Genomic DNA, 20,216 nt, shown 5'->3' with positions numbered 1-20,216 from the left:
GAGTGGCCTGATGGGCTCATCACGAGCTTTAACATCGATAGTTTCCTGGTATTTGTTTTACCATTTCCAAGACAGTGGGAACCTTGATTAATTGGGTGTGGAAGAATCTTCAGTAAACACACGGGCATTTGATATTGGCGGGTTTCCCCTGCTGTCGGCAGATGGCAGATCTGTCCTGAATGAAGCAACCTCATGAACTCCGTGACTTTTTCTGGGCTATGAATTTGGACCGTGTGTCAGCTAGGCTGGAAGATGAGGCCTGAGCCAACCCTGGAGGTCATTGTCAGGCAGGCAGCCAGGCAGCACACACTTGGGAAGCTCCTTACTAACTAGGGATACAAAGAAAGGCAAAACCCTTGAGGAGCTCACATTCTGACATGGGAGTGGGGGAGAGGAAAATGAAACCCAGAGGGAGCCAGCACTTGGCCCAAAGTCGTACATTGTTGCCTGACTCTGAGCCCAGAGCCTTTCCCACCATATACTTGTGTCTTCATTCCAGAGCTTCCCAGACGCCAGTGGCTCTGAATTGTCTCCTGGAACTGTTAAGCGCTGGTCACCCCATACTGTGGTATCACGCAGGCCTCCACAAATAAAAATAGTTCTGTGTCTTTGGTGACTCACCATTCACAAAGTACTTTTCTCATATGATATTTTGTTTGTCCATCATGTGACAACTGAACTCTATAATAATGACGCTGTAGTGTAGGCAATACAAATTGGCTCCTGGACTGCCTTCCTTAAGTCTACGTGATGGAAGCATGTCACTGTATTAATTATCCAGCAAATAGGTAACATTATCCAAGCTGTCTAGCAAGTGGCACTCTCCTTGAGGCACCAGTGCAGTAATCAACACTTACCTTTTCTGTTGCATGAGTGGGATAGTATCCCAAAGTGCCATATTATCCCATCTGGCTGGGCAGCTAGGTGGTGCATTAGATAGAACACTTGACCTGGAGTCAGGAAGACCTGAGTTCAAATCCAGCTCAGTCACTAACTAGCTGCGTGACCTCAGATAAGCCACTTAATTTTGTTTGCCTCAATTTCCTCATCTGTAAAATGAGTTGGAAAAGAAAATGGCAAGCCACTCCAGTATCTTTACCAAGAAAACCCCAAATGGGGTCACAAAGAGTCTGACACAGAGCAACATGAAAGTATGCTTAGCCTACCATTGTCTAGTTTATACTCCCAACTCCATGGCCCAATAGCTTCAAGCATGGTAACAAGGTTCAGAATTTATCTAGGGCATGATATGGAAAATTGCTTTAAAAAAAAAATTTCCGGCCTCAGCTACTTAACACTTACTAGCTGTGTGACCCTGGGCAAGTCACTTAACCCCAATTGCCCCACAAAAAAAAAAATTCAAGAATATTGAATCTACATCCCCAGAGCCCCTATGCTACATCTGGAATCTTGTCTCTCTAGAGACATAATTACAGAACTCTATTCAATATCCTGTGGCCCCAGTTTATTAAACAAGCAAAACTGGATAGAAAAAGGTTAACACTCCCACAAGGAGATATCTCCCTTCAGCCATTTCCCCAAATCTCCTCAAAGATAGGAGTTCATAAAGATCATAGATTGAGAACTGACTGGAACCTTCAAGATCATCTAGTCCAACCTCTTCATTTTACAATTGAGGAAACAGGCTTAGCGAGGTGTCCTGGTAGTAAACAGTCAAGCCTAGATTTGAACCCAAGTCCTCTGACTGCAAATCCAGTGTGTTGTCCAGCTTTCGTTTTGAGCCCACTTTTCCAAGGACTGAGGTGTCTCCCAGTTGGGAGGGAGGTTTTTGTACTTCTAATCTACCTAATTCTTCTACATAAACTTTTTTTTTTTTGGTAAAAGCTACTTGATGTTAATTGGCAAAATTGAAATTGGAGTGTTAATTAGTGGTATAGATGACACTGAAGAAGTATTAATTGGCACTGGTTAGAGGACACTGAAGGGAAAACTCATGATTTATGTCAGAAGAAACACGTCAGAAAGGGAGGGGGTCAAACCAATAGCATTAACAAGATACCCCACTGCCTCTCGGGCATACCCTTAGAATCCTAAAGGGCAGGTGTGGCCCCTGTGGAATGTGGGAATTGGGGAAAGGATCCCCGGTCTATAAAGACCACCACTGCATTAAACGTTAAGCTCCTGCTCTCAAAGAGCTTATCATCTAATGCAAGGATAACTGTGACATGAGGGTTTTAGGAGACAAAACACAGCAGGGATCAACGCAAAGTTTTACACTGGAGCTCAAACAATCAGCATCACAAGCACAGGAGAGAGAGGCACGATTAGACAGCAGTTTTGGGGGAAAAGATCCGGGAGGTTTTAGTGGATCAGCTACAAGTTCACTATGAGCCAGCAGTGCCCCAGTGGGGCAGCCAAGGAAGCCCATGAGAAGAAATCGGGCTCCAGGAGATAAGGAAAGAAGTGATCATCCCTCTCTGACCTGGCCCCAGTCAGACCACACATATCTGGAGTCTGCTCGCCTCTGGGGGCCACATTTTAGGAAGGACGTTAGAATCTGGAGATTCTCCAAAAGAGGGCAAGTCCACCCACCCACATCTTCTGAGGGTGTGGCCAAGGCCCTCTCTCCACTACCCTGGATAAAAGGGATGGTGACCTGGGTATGACCCCAACCTGTGCTCTCAGGACAGAATCCAAAAGGGTCATAGGTTCTTAACCTGGGGTCTGTGGGCTTGTTTTTGTGTGTTTTTTAAATATCTGATAGCTGTATTTTACTATAACTGGTTTCCTTTGTAATTATCTATATTTGTGTGTGTATGCATATACACACATATTTATATTTATATATATACATAAAATGTATATATGTATATGTAGGTACTACATATAGTATATATATATATATACTCTACATGTATATAGTATGTATATGTGTATATATATTGTATGTATATGTAGGTGTGTGTATATCAATCATCACATTCTTCTGAAAGGGGGCCTCAGGCTTCACCCAATGACCTGCCAAAGGGGTCCATGACACAAGAAAGATTAGGACCCTCTGCCTTAAAGAGAGACTTCACTGGACAAGGCCTCTCTAGTAGCTGCCCAGGGTCCCCTGCCCAGGGTTATGTCTTGGGGGAAGAGCTGGAAGCCCCAAAGCAGAATTTTAGGCCTCTGTCCAGCCCTGACCTCCTCCACCTCCAAGAAGGGATAGAGGCCTGGAGGGAGGCAATGCTTGTCCCTACTAAAGTAACTTCCTAAGAAGGTACCTTGGGAGGGAGTATGAGGACAGTCCCACCAGTCTGTCCGAGGAGGACACAGAGTCTCACAGGTCCCAGGGCAGTGAGCAGTGAATGGAACCTGAACCCAGGTAGCATCAGAAACTAGCCCCTGGCCCTGCCTCTCTAAGGCACCAGCCCCTGATGCCCTGGGCTGGGCACCTGAGACCAGGCAGACCATAGGCTGGCCCCTGCTTCCATCAGAACTCCAAGAAACCACAGATGGCCCGAGAGGGGGTGAAGTGGTTTATTGGAGTAGGGGCTACCTTCCAGCCCCCCCCCCGAGGCAGCCCAACCTCAGAAGGATGTGGAGGGCATCGACTGCCCAGCAGAGGCAGAGTAGAGAAGGCACTCACTGCTGTCCTGAGGCACTCCCTGTCTGGGGGCCCTAGGGGCCCTGCCAGGCTGGGGAGCTCACTCCTCCCAGGGTCCCATGTCCGTATCAATCGCTACACAGTTGTAGGCGGCGTACCTCAACTTCTCCTCATACACCTTGGCACTGTGTGGGGAGAGGAGGGGAGAGAGAGAAGGGACAGTGTCAGCACCTGGGGACCAGGGGAAATGAGGCCGGGGCAGTGGGGGGATCCCCGCTGTGAAACCCATCAATAAGCACAGAGATAGACATGTGGTGGGACACTCATGGAGCTCTCAAGGGACCTCAGAGTCCCTCTGGCCCAGCCTAGCCCAAAGTCTCCTTCCAGTAATCCCCGCCACAACATTTCTGGTCAGCCGGCCTCCTGCTTGGGAAGCTCCAATGAAGGGGAGCTCATCACCCACCATGGCGGTCTGTTCCCACTTTGGGTCAGCTGATGAGTAGAGAGTGATTTTTCCTGATGCCTTCCTAATTGGTCCTCTCTGCCCTGCCCTCCCAGTACGGCCAGTCCTACCCTCTGTGGTCAAGCAGAAGGAGGCTGATCCCTTTACCACAAGCCAGCCCCTCAAATACCTGAGGTAGCTCTCAGTGCCAAGTGAAAAGGCGACCACTCACCTGACGTAATGGGGCAGGAAGAGGGTGCTAGAACAGGTGGAAGACTCAGGGAGAGCATCGGTTATTTCCGACCTGGGGGCAGGAAGCCAAGCAGTCAGGAGCCAGGGTCCCCCGAACCCTCTGAGCTGCCCATAGCCCCCAGTGTCCTCTGCCAGGGCAAGGAGGTTCACACTGAGAGGAGAGGAAGAGAGGAGGCCCCTTCCCCGTCCACCCTCTACCTGGGGTATTGCCCTCAGGGACCCACAGCTAGTACATCACCCATAGAACTAAGCCCTGGAATCACACAAGCTTTGGGCACACAGTGAGCATCAAGTTCGAGAGCTGGAGGGGACCTTGGAAGTCATCAAGCCCAACCCCCACTTTCTATAGAAGAGGAAGTGAGGGGGCCAGCTAAGTGGTACAGTGGATAAAGCACCGGTCTTGGATTCAGGAGGATCTGAGTTCAAATTCAGCCTCAGACACTTGACACTTACTAGCTGTGTGACCTTGGGCAAGTCATTTAACCCTCATTGCCCCACAAAAAAAACAAAACCAAAAAAAAAAAGAGGAAGCAAGGGCCTAGAGAGAGGTCACACAGGCAGAGCCAGGCCTCTGATTCCTAACAGGGACGTCTACACTGATTTCCTATCAAGGCCGCCTAGTCTTCCCAGGCAGCCCACTCCCTATTCCCGCCCCACCCCGACCCCAGCCGACCCCGCACACCCCACTTACCCCAGCTTGTCTGGATAGATGTAGATTCGGGCAGGCAGGCGACTCCGGCCAGTGACAAAGCGGAGAAAGCGGCTCCGGTCCTCTGCGGAACGAGGCCAAGTCAGACATCGCCTGAAACCCTCCAGGGGTCAGGAGCTCACTCCATTGGGGCACAAGGTCCCCCTGCCCTATCCTTCCTGGGGCTGGCCCACCCTGAGCAGGCAGACGGACAGTAAAGGCCGGGCTGGCCCCTCGTCTACTCACCATTAGTGAAGTTGGTGAGGGCCTCCCAGAAATATTGCACGCGGGTGTCGGATGGCCCAAAGTCCTCAAAACGGGCTATGTTGGAGACAGAGACAGATCAGGAGAGAGAGGGAGGGTCTGAGTCATAGCCCTGGAAGTGGAGCATTCTCAGCGCCCCCAGAGACCAGCTGGGTTCCCATCTGCACCCCCACCCCGCAAAGGAGGGAACTGAGGTGCAGAGAGGGAAGGCGCTGACATCCCAGGCCAGAGCCCGCCCCCACACCAGCCCAGTGAAGGCTGAGGCCACAACTCACTCAGCTTACGAAGGGCGTCCACTGTGACTTCGGGGTCCCCACACACCTTCTTCTCCAGCTCCTGCCAGGTGAGCAGGTCTAACACCGCTTGGGGCACCACCTTCAGCAGCCCCACCTGCATGGCAGCCACCTGGGTCAGAGGGTGAAGCACAGGGACCCAGCTCAGCCCTTGGGGAAGGACGCCCCTGCCTTCCCCAGCCCCAGCCCCCTCAGACCCAGGTGGGAAGCTCAGTTCCACCCACGTACTGTGTGAAACTGGGTAAGTCACTGTTCCCCTGTTCCTGGATGCCCTCCACACCCCTGCCAGCCCCACCCCCCCCCCACCTGCTCCTTGCTCTCCTCCAGCCTGGCTTTCTGCACCAGCTGGATGAAGCGCCCGCGGTCCTCGTAGCGCACAGCCATGGACGCCCCACCAGGCAAAAGCTCCACCATGCGCTGGTCACTGAGCACCGTGGTGTAGGTCAGCTCCTGCCCAAACTTGAACTCAAAGGTCTCCCTGTCCATCACCTCCATCACCTCCAGGAGCTTCACCTGGTGGGGAAGAGGGAGGGGCAGCCTTGAGACAGTGGGAGGGGCTCAGGAGCTCCCCACCCAAGGAAATGACTCCTTCCACCAGGGGGCACATTCGAGGCCTCCTGGTGGTCACTCACCAGCACTGAGTCCACCGCAGAGAAGTCTTTGTTCCAGCTCACCTCCTCCCCCGAGAGCTGCTTCCACACGAAGCCTGGCAGAGCCAGCACCTGCCAGGGCAAGGACCACACCATGTTGATGCCAGGGACGGCAGCAAAGGATCAAGGATTTGGGTCCCTACTTCACACGTGTCTCAAAAGAAACTAAGTGACTTGCCCAGGGTCACAGATAGTAAAGGTTAAAGACAGGATTTGAACCCAGGGCCCTGATAACAAAGCCAATGCACTACCCACTGTACCACACCTCTCTTTGAGGTGACTAGCCAGGTTCTCCCCCAGCTGCTCCCTGTGGCTCAGCCAGGGCCCAGCCTTCTTCCCTCCCTCCCTTGGGCTGCCCTGGCTGGAAGCACCTGCCCTGTAGTACTACCCACTCACCAAGAACTCCTTGCCCCTCAGGGCAGCGCCCATCAGCTGCCCAATCCACTCATACTTGGCAAACTCTCGGCAGGAAGGGTTGGGAACATACATGTCCCGAGCCTCACCAGTTCCGTTGCCCTATTAGGGAAGATGGGGGCTGTCAGTTGCAGGGGACAAAGGGACGAGGGGATAGGGGAAGAGGGGTCACTGCTCTTGGAGCCTAGGCACCGGAAAGGGGAATGTGGCACAGGGGCTGGCCTGGGCTAAGTCCCCCACCCAACCCCAGCCCCTTAACAAAAGGCTGCCAACTCAGCCAATCCCAGGAAGCTGGCCCAGACTCCGGGTCAGGAGGAGCCGGTGCAGGTCTGCTCAGAGGATGTCTCTTGCCCCTCCCTGGCCTGCTGAACTCTACCACAGCACCCGCTATGAGCCTGGCCTTGGGGACAACTTGAGGTGGATGGGGGGGGGGCCACAAATAAGCCCTTTGCAAACACCAGGATGGGCCCCTGGCCTGAGTGTGGCTCCCTGACCCCAAACAGCCCTTCTTGCAGTGAGCTTCTGCCCCCAACCCTCAGCGTTGGGCAGGTCAGGGCAGAGCCCCACGGGGTTTTCTGGCTGGATAGTCCTTCCTGCCCCAGGCTCTCCCCACCCCTTGCAGTCCATCCCAATACCCCAGCTTTCAGAGCCCCCCAGAATTAAGAGACCTCTGGCCCCAACATCCCATCCAATAACCTGCCACTGGCCATCTCTGTCTGGCAAACAGTAGGTGCTTAATAAATGTTTAGTGACTATTGACCTTGAGTGCCTGCCCTGTTCGTCAGGTGTCTGTCTGTTCAGCTCCTAATTCCAGGGCAGTCTGGCTTGGTCCCTAGCCACAGCCAGAGCTGCCTGTGAGGAGCAGCCTGGTCCAGAGGAAGGAGCCAGGGCCCAAAAGAGGCCCGATACCACCCACTCGCTGGTCGGGGCACCTCTCCTCCCCAGGCCTCAGCCTCATCTGTTGTAAAACAGGGCACCCCCAGCAGGGCTGCTGTAAGCCCCACAAACCCAGGACAAACTGCGTCTGCCTGGGCCATGTCACAGGGTGCCGGGACACAGCCGTCCTCATCCGCCCAGGCCCCTCTTAAGAATCCGACCCCACCTGGCTTCTCCCAGCCTAGCGGCCCCTTCCCCCTGCAGGCTTCTGGTGGGCCTCCTGCCTTGCCCCTAAGCCCACCTCCTTGCCCTGGGCCTTTCTCTTATGCTACCCACCTGGTTGGCCGTGCGGACGAAGAAAGGCAAGGGGACGGGGGTGTCGGCTGAACTGGGGCACAGCTCCTCGGACATGTCAGCCAGGCTGTCCCGGAAACCACCTCCTGAAAGTCACAGACCCCCCACAAAAACAAGTAACATATTTACACAGTGCTGGAACCTGCCCTGACCCAGACAACTACAAGTCTGCCCTGGGAGAAAGCCCAGATGAGACGGGACAGATTTAGCCGTTCCAAGGAAAGGGGCTTAGCTTAGGTCAGCCTGGCCTCAGAAGACAGGACCAGGTACAACATGTGTGTGTTTGGGGTGGGGTGGAGGATGGGTTGGCAAGGGTCAGACTCAAAGTCAGCTGAAGGAAAACCCTCCCACCGTCCCAAAGATAGGTAGTGAGTTCCCCATCCCTCCACGGAGGGTCAAGTTAGGGGGCTTCCTGCTTGAGGAGGGGCTGGATCTGATGCCCGCTGCAGGCGTCCCCTCTGGCCCTGCCAGCGCCCAGCTTTCCCAAACCAGCCTCACCTTGGTCAATGATGCCTTCAGCGATGAACTTACACTCCCACCATTGGTCATAACGCAGCGGCCACCTGCCAGGACAGCGGGGGTCTTAATCACGGGGCTGGCCAGGTCAGCCCAGTTCTATCACGGCCCATCCAGAGCCAGGTGTCTGCCCTCAGCCCTGGCACACACTGCCCTGGGGCAGGGGGTGGGGTGGGGGAGGTAGGACATGCACCATCCATTCCATTCCATTCCAAGCATGTGTATGCAGCACCAACTGTATGCTGACAGATGCGATCCCTGCACTCCTGGGTGCCCAGGTCAGTGTGGGGGGCGAGACACACTCAGAGCTGGGATGGCCAACAGGGGTAGGGGAAGGTCAAGGCATATATTGGGGGGGCACTTTCTGAAGGAATTGGCATCACTAGAGATGAATTTACCAGCTAGGGGTGGGACAGAAGAGCAGACCAGGCCCAGGAAATGCCCCATAGGGCCCTGCCCCCACCGGCCCCTGAGGCAACACCAAGGAAACCTCCTCACTGCCCATCTGAGTTTAGACAAGTCCCTTCCCTCTGCCTCAGTTCGCTCCTCTGTCAAAAGACAGGGCTGGACCAAAGAATGGAGGCCCAGACCACGGGGTGGTGGGTCAAGTTCAAAGTCAGATGACCAAGGGGTGTCTCCTCTGGGCTTTAGTTTGGTTTTTTGGTTTTGTTTTTGTGGAGCAATGAGGGTTAAGTGACTTGCCCAAGGTCACACAGCTAGTAAGTGTCAAGTGTCTGAGGCCAGATTTGAACTCAGGTACTCCTGACTCCAGGGCCAGTGCTTTATCCACTGCACCACCTAGCTGACCCATGCTCTGGTCTTTAGACTAGAGAAGAGGCATGAAAGGGGGCAGGGGGCAGTGCAGATAGAAAGCTCTCCTTCTTGGAGAGGACTGGCACAGGTGGCCAGGGGGGTAACGAGGGCAGCATGAGGCTTGACCAAAGAAGCTGCAAGTGTTTTGCCTGGACAAGAGAAGGTTTGGGAGCACAGGAGAGCTATCTCCAAGTAGGTGAGGGCCTGAGCTGTGGAGGAAGGATTGGCCTTGAGCGTTGGAGAGAAGAGTCAATTCAGGATCAATGGCCTTGAGAGCTGTCCCCAAGAGAGAGGCATGGGCTGCTATGAGAGGAAGGGAGCTCCCCATCCTTGGAGGTATCCAAGCTCAGACTGGAAGCTCCCTAGCTGGAGATGCTGCAGACAGACCCCTATGCAGTTCTAGGTTGGTCTTGGCCTCAGAGGTGCCGGTCAGTGCCTCACACCTGTGACAGGGCCCTTCTATGCTCCTGACCATGACTGAGAAGCCCAGGGAGCCCAAGGCCAGCCCCTGTAGAAGACCCTCATGCTGTGATGGTGAGGAGTACAGCCCTCTACCCACACTTGGGTCCCTGTCTTCCTCTCCTCAAAAAGGAGCCCCCTGAGGTCAGCAGGGCCCCGGTTCATCCCTAAACGTGTCTCCTCCGGGCTCAGCACAGTGGGAAGCATACAGTAGGTGTTTAATAAATGCTTGTTATGTCTACTGGATGGATGGATGGGCAAACAAGCAACATGAGCAAAGGCTCCTAGAGGCACAAGAAAGCTCTGAATGCCAGGCCAGAAGGGCTGCTTGCACATTGTTTGGTGGGCAACAGAGAGCTACAGAAAGGTTTGGAGCAGGGATGGGGGCAGGGGGCACAAGCCTCCCTCCCAGGACGCACCTGTAGTCCAGAGGCTTCTCATTTTTGTCAGACGGTTTGAGGCCCTCATACACCTGGGTCAGGGAGGGGAGAAGAGTGTGAGGGGCCTCCTCCTGCCCTGCCCGGCCCCCCGGCCCCTGCTGGGCCCTCCCCCGCCTCCCCAGTCAGACCTGGGTGAAGACAGCGTTCTTGCAGCTGGGGTCCCGGGCCGGGCAGTCGCGATGTTCCATGGCCAGTCGGCGGTTGATGTACAGGCGGGGCATGATGTTGGGCTTACTGCTCTCCGAGTCTCGCAGACACTGGGACACCAGGGCCGAGCGCCGGCGAGACAGCAGCAGGAACTGCTTGACTTGCTGGGGAGGGTGGGGGACAGGGGATGGTGCATGAGCTCACCACCCATTTCCATCCCTGACTTAGAAGGGGCAGCTAGGTGGTACCCAGTGGACAGAGTGCCAGGCCAGGCGTCAGGGAGATCTGAGCTCAAATTCAGCCTCAGACACTTACTAGCTGTGCCAACCAATCAAGCTGCTTCGCTTGTTTACCTCAGTTTCCTCATCTGTGAAATGGGGATCAGAATAGCCCGTAACTCCCAGGGTTGTTGTTAACATCAAATGAGACAATATTTGTACAAGTCCTTGGGGGGGAGGAGGAGGAGGAAGAGGAAGAGAAGGAAGAGAGGTAGTAAGCTCCCTGTTTCTGGAGGTATCCCAGCATATACCCTTGAGGGCATGACCATTGGGGCTCAGCCTCTGGGGTCTCTTCCAGCTGTTGGGGCCTGTGCCAAGGGGGTCTACAAGGTCCCTCAAGCTCTGCCCCCCCCTCCAGTCCTGGACACTTACCTTGATGAAACTGAAGGTGCCCAGGCTGTAGTCCCAGGCGGGCACAAGGTGGTGTAGGACACTGTCAAGGACCTTGATAAACCTGGAGAGGGGGTGGTAGAGATGTGGGCTGCAGGAGGGTTCCAGTCTAGCCAGGGTGGAGGGGAGGGGAATCTCCCAGGAGCTGGCATCACTGACCACCACCAGCACCAAGGTGAGGCGTGGGGCAGTGATGATGCTGGACCAGCGGTAGCCAGCTCAGGAGGGGGCGGGTTTCTGGGGTTCCCCAGGGGGCCCAAGCCTCGGCACCTCTGCAGCAGCACAGCCCGGCGGTACAGGACTTCGGGCGCCGTGCCCTCCAGGCGGGGGTAGCGTACCAGGCTGGCGGGCTGGAACATGTCAGCGCTCAACCCTAGGTCTCGCTGTCTGGAGGATTTGATCTTAATTCCCCGAAGGCGGACATCGATGCCATCATCTGTGGAAGAAAGCCGGCGTGAGTCTGACCCCAAAGCTTCCTGAGCCGCTCCCCCCTCAGTGCTGCCCCTTCTGCTGAAATGGGGCAGGAGCCACCGGTGACCAACTCTCCTCCTTGGGGATCTCATCAGGGGTCATTAGCATTTCAAGGCAGACGGTTCTCTCTTCATTTAATTTTTGTTTTCAGTTTCACCTTCTCCCCAACCCATGGAGAAGGCATGAAACAGACCACACATACGCAGGCACGCGACCGTGCGCAGATGTTCTCACCCACCTTCCCCCATCTCTCCTCTAATGCCAGGCTCCCATCTCTGCCCGCCTCAGACACTGGCAGCTGGATGTCCAGCTGATGCCTCAGCACATCTGGAACTGGACTCAGTATCTCCCCCCCTCCAACCCGTCCCCTCTTCCTGACCCTCCCAGCCACCCTGGACTCCTCAGTGTTTGCCACACAGTAGGCACTTAACAAATGCTAAGTGACTGACTGACACCCTTTCTTGTTCTGCCCTACTAACGTCGCCTAAATACGCCCCCTTCTCTCCTCTGTCACTAATACCAACCCCCTGGTGCAGGCCCTCATCACCTCACCCCTGCAAGAGCTGCCAGGGGATCTGCCTGCCTCCCCCCACTCTTAAAGTGCAGGGCAGACCATGACACCCCCCTCCCCTTCTCAGTAAACCTCTGTGGCTCCCTATCACCCCCAGGATAAAATGTAAAGCCCCATTTGCCTTGGAAAGCCCTCCCTGTGCCCCATCTGTTCCCTCCCTACTTGGCTCCTTCCAGTCTTCATATACCCCACAGCCCCCCACAAGCCCAAGGTGCAGTGACGCTAGGTCTCACACAAGACCAACCACCTCTCACTTCCAGGCCTGGTCACTGGCTGAGCCCCAGGCTGGATTGGTCGGCTTCTTCCTGCCCCTGGTTTCCTTGGCCCCTCAGCTCAAACCCCACCCTCTGCAAGGGGCCTTGCCCAGCCCCCCCCAGCCCCTGGACCATCCCCTCCGAGATTTCCTTCTATGTGCATCTTTTGGGTACAGTCACAGGCAGGCTGTCTTCCCCATCAGACTGTAAGCTCCCTGAGGGCAGGAGCTGCTTTTGCCTTTCTTTGCACTGCCAACCCAGCAGAGGCCAGCTGCCCTCCTAGCTCCCACTGGCATGGGACTCTGTCCCTCTCCCTCCCAGGCTCAGTCTTTCAAGCATAAATATCAGGGGTGGGGAAGTGGGGAGTGAAGTCTGTGCTCATGGGGGGCCTGGCTGGAGGCGGCCTTCAAGGCCTCTCCAACTTGGAGGCTGGAAGATGCTTCTCTGACCCTCAGTCAGTGCCGGGAGCTAAATGCTAACTCTTCTCAAACACCACCCAGCAATCTCTTGTTCTCCACTGCCAGAGGCCCTTCCCTGCCTCTGACCTGGCCACAGGGAAAGATTCCCAGTGGACCCTGCAGTGTCTGCCGACTCCATGTTGGTGGGAATGGGGCCCCCAGAGCACCTGGGAACAGGGTGTCCCCCTGCCCTAGAGCCCAGGGCCCACCTCCCTCAGCCTGGCCCTCCTTCCCCTGCCACATCACCTCGGCACTCCACAATGCGGATCTCAACGATGGGAAGGTGGGTGGTCATGTCCTCCAGGACACAGACGTCCCCAATCAGGGTCCTGGGACACAGAGGGGAAGAGAAAGATGCTTCAATCGATTGCTCCGGGAAGGGCCACCCCCACCCAGCCCAGCAGGGTGCACACACCACTTACTCATCAATGTTCACGTCGCTCAGCTTCTTCAGGTTGTCCCCCTCGCCCCCGTACACGACCACTCGCTTGGGCATGAAATTATCATCGGTTGTATCCACCGTGAGCAGCAGCTTCCTGGCAGGAAACCAGGAGGGGTGAAGGGGACTTCTCAGGAGCCCTCCCAGAACTGGCCAGGGGCCCTCCTCCAGGAGCCAGGAGGGGTCGGGGGTCCTGGGGGCAGGGGGAGCACGGCCGCCACTCACTTGATGATAGTGCCCTTCTTCATGGTGAGGCGAACCCAGTGCTGACACTGAGACCCGTCACTCTCCCAGTAGGTGTCTGCGTTGTTGTCTGTCAGGCAGGAGACATTGAATTCCTCCTGAAGAAAAGGGATGGGTGAGGGCAGTCAGCCTACAGCCTTCCCTTCCCTTCCCAGCCTAGTGCAAGGGCACCACTGACAGTGCCTGGGTCTGGAGTCTGGGGCCCTGGGTTCCAAGTCTGGTTCCTCTCTGTGAGTGTAGCCTTGGCCAAGACCCTTCTCCTCCTAAGACCTGTACAGGAGAGGGGTGGGCTCCTAGTTCTAGAGCCCCAGGGATGGGGCATCACATAACATGACTCTGGCCTCAGAGTGAGAAGCTGTGGGTTCAAATCCCAGCTGGGCTCTTCACTAGCTCTGTGTGTGTGTGTGTGTGTGTGTGTGTGTGTGTTTGAGCAGAGCAACAGGCAAAGCCACAAGGGAGTACAGAAAGGGTCAGATACCCCCAGGGCTGGAGGGGCCCTCTGAAGCATCTCATCCAACCAGTCTTTGAAGAGGAATCCTTCTAGAACATCCCCAAACAGAAGTCATGCTTGAAGCCCTCCAGGGACAGGGAGCTCACTACCACTCAGGAAGCCCCATCCATTCTGGAAGCGTGCTGTGTAGGGAAGCTTTCCCTGATGGGCAGCCACCCATCGGCGGCTCTTGCCATCCCTACTCCTAGCTCTGTCCTTGACCAAGAGTCAGAAGACTTGGGTCTGCATTCTGGAAAGCAATTGGGAATGATGGCTGGAAAGGGACGATGGGCCCTTGGCCCAGGTCACTGTCCATCAGAGAGCAAGGCCCCACGGACCCCAGAATATTCAGAGCAGTCTCTTTTGCATTAGCAAAGAACCAGATGCAAAGCAGGTGCCCATGGCAGGGGAAGGGATGAAACAACCAGTACCTAAAGGTCACAGATTGTCACCACTCCATAGCAAGTGATGCCCATAAAGAATTCAGAAAAATCAGGGAAGAAGCAGGACAGGGTCCACAGTAGCTGCCACACGACAGCGTACTAAGAACACTAAGACAAAACAGATTCTAAGCACTTCTCATGGCCAGGTGAAGCAGCCATGGAGCAGAACCCAGAAGATGGGCCTCTTTCCTTTTACAGGAGAATTGGGGACCGTGAACATAGGAGAAGTTCCCAAATCTGCTGTCCCAGCCTGTTCTAGAAAGGTGAAGCAGGCCTTGTCTGGTCCCTGGAGCAATGGGATATCATTGAAGCCAATCTTGCCTGGAAAATGAGGCCCAGTGAAGTCACGAAAGGCCTTACCCAAGGTTATGTAGGTGGGAAGTTGCAGATTAGGATTAGAACACAGGGCCTCTGCCTCCAATCCCAAGCCTGTCTGTCCCACTCTACTGCCTGATTTAGCATCAGGGTCACCCTAGTCTTGCTGAGGCCCCAGACATCTAGGCTCTCCTCTGCGATGCTCTCATCATGTCCTGGCTTGTGGTAATTCTACTTGCCCATATGTGAATGGAGCAGGAGCTCACTGAGGGCGGGGCTGGTGTCATTTCTGTTGCAGGTGGGCTGTACGCTGGTGTGTGCATGAGTGTTTGTTCAAGAACTGGGACAGTGGAGGACCAAGGGATCTCCCCAGCGAGCTGTGGTTCCAGCGGGGCAGCCATGACCCTCACCGTGTAGGAAGACACATCGATACTCTCCACATATTGCTTCACGTTGCCCAAATTCTCGTCCTCTTTGCCCATGTGATCATACAAGAAGTGTACCAGGTCCTCATCACATTCGTAGGTCCATGTTGGTGGCACATACCTGCCCAGCCCACCCCACCCCCACCTCGGATCAGGCCAAGGATGGGGACGTGGGTGGGATTCCCATATTCCCCCAGACCTTGGAGCCTCCCCCAGACCCAGACCTCCCTCCACTACAGGAAAGCTTAAAAAGAGCTACTGATTGAAAAAGTCGGGAAATTATCATAGTGGGTGCCCTCAATGAAGCCCTTGCAGAGTTAGATAAATCTAACCAAAAATATTCAAGAAAAGATCCTCCTCCTTCCCCAGGCCCCCCACCCCAAAGAGCTCCCCTTCCCCAACACTTACAGCAGCCTCTCTACCGCCTCAGTGTCTTCTTCTGTAGGCTGTGGCTGGGCCCCCAGGCGTAGGGAGTATTTCAGGTCCACCACTTGCTCCCACCTGTGGGCATAAGAGAGGGTCAGTTTGAAAGTTGGAATTAGCCCAAGAGCCCGGGCTGTCTCCAACAGAAGACCCAGTCACATCCCTCCTCAGCTCCAGACACTGCACTGGCCCCCCAGTGCCTGAGGAGGAAGGTAGAAGCTCAAGGTCTTTCAACACCTGGCTCCCCCCTTCCTCCCCAGGCTTATTTCCTATGATTCCCTTTCACTGCCTCTATATTCTCCATGAAATTAAAGGTTGTTTTGCCAGGCAATTAGGATTAAGTGACTTGCCCAAGGTCACACAGCTAGTACGTGTCAAGTGTCTGAATCCAGATTTGAACTCAGATCCTCCTGAATCCAGGGCCCATGCTTTATCTGCTGTACCACCCAGCTGCTCCATGAAATTAAAGTTAGGTGATTGTTGGTACCATGGATAGAGCACTGGGCTTACAGTCAGGGAGTGAAGGGGTAAGTCACAACCTGTCTGCCTCAGTTTTCTTGTAAAACAGGTAATAATTTCACCCAACTCTCAGAGTAGTTGTGAAGATTAAATGAGATAGTGTTTGTAAAGCGGTTAACACAGCGCCCCAGCACAGACTAAGATCTTAACAAGCACAGATCGTCTTCCTCCTTCAGTTCTTTCCTTCTTTCCTCTCCCTCTCTTACCCCTCCCCCATCCCCAGCTGCACTAGTAGTGCCAGGGGGTTGAAAGCGAGGAAGGAAGGCTACAGTGGGGGGTGGGAGGATAGGGTTGGGGCAGAGCCAGCTGACCTGACCACAGGCCTGTAGTCCACTCCGAACAGCTGCTGTTGCCTCTGCAGGCGGTCGGTTGAGGCCACAGGCACCAGGCGGTCGCCACCCTCGGCATTTTTGCAGGCCAGGACCCAGCCTTCAGGGAGGTCACAGCTGCTCTTGTGCTCGGCCAGCTGTTCCTGAGAGCCAACAACCCAGGGGGAGGTTCAGATCCGGGAGGTTCTTCCATTCATCCCTTCTCATATCAGGGATGGGCAGGCAGTCTCTGCTTAGAGACCTCGGGAGATGGGGGCTCATTACATGCCGAGATAACCTCTTCTACTCTGGGCTCTGTCCTGCCAGGGGGCCACTAGGACCTGAGGCTGGATCTCGAGAAGTAGTCTCTCCCCTGCCTTCCCCTCCCCCTCCGTGGAGCTAGTCCCTTGTCTAGGTCTGGCCACCTGGGCAGAGCCGGAAGTGGCCCGGCCAGGGGCAGGGCCCGGTGCCAGCCTAGAGAGGGCAAAGGGCACAGATAAATGACTGGGGTCCCGCGGACGCCCCTCACCCTGGTGAGCTTGACCCATAGCCCGTGGCTGTTGCACAGCTCCTCGCCTGTGGCCCGCACGCAGCCCCCGCGCGGCACCTCGATGCTGCCCAGGCTGCCGCGCCCGGCACGCCTGGCGGCGGGCCCGGCAGCAGCGGGATCCGGCGCCGCCCACACGGGCAGCACGCAGCGCGGGGGCCCGGGGCCCGCGGGGTCCTTGCACAGTTTGTAGCGGACCTCGCGGGGCACGAAGGCCAGCGGCCGCGGAAGCGGGCGGGCGGCGCGGAGGCAGCGGGCCCCGTCCTGCAGGAAGCGCACCCGGCCCAGCAACCCGTGCGGGGACTCGCCCGAGGTGCCCCCGGCCATGGCCCGGCGCGGGGAGGGGGAGCCGGCCGAGGCAAGAGCGCGGCGGCGGGACTCGAACCTCCGACCCGGCGCCCCGCGACCGCGCAGAGCCGGCGGAGCCGGCGACCTCCGAGCACGGCCCGTAATGACCCGCGTACTCCCGCAGCACGGCCGTATTGCCCCGCGTACTCCCGCAACCCTCCGAGCACCGCTCCGGCGCCACTCTCCTCGGCCGTGTGCGCCTTCGAACCTGGCTCTTCTGCCCCGCACCCCCACACAGATGGGATTCTGCTACACTACGCAGCCCGAGAAGCGGTGCTTCCCTGCCCGCACCCCCACAAATCTGGGGTCTGTTACATTATGCAGCAGGAGAAGCAGCCCCGTACCCCCACTTTGGGGGTCTGCTATGCATTACAACAGGAGAAGCAGCCCGTGCCCCAATATGTTTGGGGTTCTGCTCTGCTATGCAGCAGAAAAAGCTCTGCTCTACCCTGGGTGTCCATCTTCTGATACATACTGGGCAATTGACCCTGACCATGTCACTGCCCTCCCAGTATCTGGTCAACTCCCACCTCCGTTATTCTCCCTGTCCCTGACCCCCACCTGCCTTCTCCCTGGCCAGCCTACATGCCCACAGCCCCTTCCTTCTGCCCTGCTCTCTGGACCTCCATCCCATAATGAATACACTTCCCTTCAGCTGGGCCCTTTTCTGGTCCTCTTCCTTCCATTCACTGGCTCCCCCATACCTGGCTTCCCCTAGATGCCTACCCTTGGCCATGCTCTTCCATCCTAGAGGGTCCCCACCCCACCACTCAGCAGCTCCTCCTCCTTTGAAGCTCTGTCTATTACGCACGTCCTGGCCTCCTTTCTCTGGGATCTCTCAGGACCCAGCTCCTTGTCTTCCTCTCTATCCTAACTCCTGCCCTCAGCAGGCTGAGGCCTCCTTAAATCCGTCAGTTTCTCCTTGATCACCCCAAATCCCACCATGGCTCACCCTTACTCCCCAATACAAACAGGGATTCCCTGATCAAAACCCCCTGACGTTCTTCCAGATGACTAACCAGCTGTCATCCATCCCTCCTTGTTCTTCACCACTTCTAAACCACTTCTTCATCTCATCGGGGCTATTGATCCTTCCACTCACTCTTCAGTACTCTGCCCAGACATTGTGCCTGCTCTGACTTCAAGCATTTATTAAGAGCCTACTGTAGGGGCAGCTAGGTGGCGAAGTGGACAGAGCACCGGCTCTGGAGTCAGGAGGACCTGAGTTCAAATCCAGCCTCAGACACTTGACACTTAACTAGCTGTGTGACCCTGGGCAAGTCACTTAACCCTGATTGCCCTGCCAAAAAAAAAAAAAGTCTACTGTGTGCTGGGGATAGAAAGGAAGGCAAAGACAGTAACTGCCCTCAAGGAGCTTACAGTCTAATGTAATTTTGAATTCCTCACCCACTTGAACATTCATAGCCAAACTCCAACCCTGAATTAGTCTCATCATTGATTGACCTCAGCTCCTAGTCACATGATCCAGCAGATTTAGGTCTACCGAATATTTATCTAATCCAACTTAAACTGGGCTCTCACTGCAGCAAGGCAATCTTAGTTGGCCTGAATTAATACTCTGTCCCACTTCCCACTGAGACTGTTCTGAACTTTTTCTTCTTTCCTCTAGCTTCCCCTTCCCTGCCCCCTACTTTGCTGAGAAATCAGTGGCCATACATACACCAAGAGCTGCCACTTCTCCCCTTCTCTTCATCCCCAAACCTCCAGTCCTCACCTCCAACTCTCTTCCCCAGCCTCTAACAAAGAGGCGGTCCTTCTCCTTGCCAAGGCCAACTTCTCAACATGTGTCCTTGATTCTATCTCCTCTTCTCTCCTCCAGCCAACGTGCCCTCTCTATCATGCCCACTCTGTCACTAATCTTCAACTTCTTCCTCAGGGTGTATGCTCCTGGAATGTGTGTGGATTTTTTTTTACATTTTTTCTTGCTATGTCTTTTGCTAATTAAGTGGTTCAACAAAATTGGGGTGCTAGTCACAGGCCCCCCAACAGATGGAGGGGAACACACAAGAAAAGAGAGACACAAACCCCTCAGGGGTACCCCTGGAACCCTGAAGGGCAGATGTGGCCCACCCTTCTCTGAGTTAGGGAACCAGAATGTACATGGGACACTTAAAACAAAGCCTTCCCTAAACCCTCCATCTGTCTCCTAGATCTCTCTTCCCTTTCTCAAGCAAACATCTGAGAAAAGTCATGTACTGTGAGGGCTCCACTTCTTTCCTCACTGGCTCCTCCACTTTTTGATCCTTCCCTTGGTTTCCAAGATCCTGCTATCTCCTGATTTTCCTCCCTGCCCTCTGAGTCTCCTTTGTTCAATTCTCATCCAGGTGGCTCTTGGCAGATGTCCTCTATGGCCCTGGGCTGGCTTCTCTTCTTCCTCTCTATCACCTCCTTAGGGAGCTCATCAGCTACCTTGAGTTCAAGGATCATCTCTCTCCAAATGACTTGTAAGTGTATAAATCTGACCCTAAACTCTCTTCTGAGTACCAGTCTTGTATCACCAACTGCCTTTTGGATGTCTCCAATGGGACGTCCTAGAGACATCTTGAACTCTACATGTCCCAGATTGAATTTGTTCTCTTTCCTCCTAATTTCTCCCTTTTCCACACTTCCTTATTGTCTTGGAGAGCACCTCCATGCTCCGAGTCCTCCAGGCTCCACACTTGACTCCTCTTTCTCACCTGTTTCTCCCTGTACCCAATAGGATGCCAAAGCCTGCTGAGCTCACCTTTCAGCATCTCTCATATACGCCCCTCCTCTCCTCTGACACCAACCCTAGGCCAGACCTCCTCATTTGTCCCCCTGCCTCAGGTCTCTCCACTTCAATCCATCCTACACAGACAGACCAAAGTGATTTTCCTTAAGTGCCGATCTGACCTTCTTCAATAAATTCCAGCAGCTTCCCATGGTCCTCCAGGACCAGCTATAAAGGCCTCTGCAATTGGGGTTAAGTGACTTGCCCAGGGTCACACAGCTGGTTAAGTGTCAAGTGTCTGAGGCCGGATTTGAACCCAGGTACTCCTGACTCCAGGGCCGGTTCTCTATCCACTGCGCCACCTAGCCGCCCCTCGGCTGAACTTTTAAAGCTCTTACCCAACCCATCTTTTCAGCCTCA

General features: G+C 55.1%; 1 protein-coding gene across 1 annotated transcript; it reads right to left on the bottom strand.

Annotated features, from left to right (window-relative positions):
- Positions 1-3,472: 3,472 nt before the first annotated feature.
- On the bottom strand, positions 3,473-17,171 carry HECTD3 (HECT domain E3 ubiquitin protein ligase 3). The gene is made up of 21 exons (XM_043964327.1): positions 16,718-17,171; positions 16,192-16,352; positions 15,347-15,439; positions 14,924-15,059; positions 13,248-13,363; positions 13,006-13,119; positions 12,830-12,912; positions 11,100-11,265; positions 10,812-10,893; positions 10,143-10,325; positions 9,994-10,046; positions 8,285-8,349; positions 7,769-7,872; positions 6,539-6,658; positions 6,125-6,214; positions 5,799-6,005; positions 5,475-5,604; positions 5,182-5,256; positions 4,939-5,020; positions 4,228-4,299; positions 3,473-3,738 (listed from the first exon to the last, which is right to left on the bottom strand). Exons 1-21 carry the CDS (start codon positions 17,060-17,062, stop codon positions 3,654-3,656), a joined length of 2,562 nt encoding a protein of 853 aa, XP_043820262.1. The 5' UTR covers positions 17,063-17,171; the 3' UTR covers positions 3,473-3,653.
- Between the last annotated feature and the right edge of the window lie 3,045 nt (positions 17,172-20,216).

This window comes from Dromiciops gliroides, chromosome 4 (assembly GCF_019393635.1).
Source record: "Dromiciops gliroides isolate mDroGli1 chromosome 4, mDroGli1.pri, whole genome shotgun sequence".
In the NCBI taxonomy this organism is placed as follows: Eukaryota; Metazoa; Chordata; class Mammalia; order Microbiotheria; family Microbiotheriidae; genus Dromiciops; species Dromiciops gliroides.
This window is presented reverse-complemented; position numbering and strand designations above follow the sequence as displayed.

Bases quoted from the DNA above. Each gene is read 5' to 3' on its own strand.
- HECTD3 (XM_043964327.1), bottom strand. From the start codon at position 17,062: ATGGCCGGGGGCACCTCGGGCGAGTCCCCGCACGGGTTGCTGGGCCGG. The intron at 16,353-16,717 runs GTGAGGGGCGTC...GTTGGCTCTCAG, and splicing joins TATGGGTCAAGCTCACCAGG to GAACAGCTGGCCGAGCACAA. The intron at 15,060-15,346 runs GTAAGTGTTGGG...TGGGCTGGGCAG, and splicing joins GAGGCGGTAGAGAGGCTGCT to GTATGTGCCACCAACATGGA.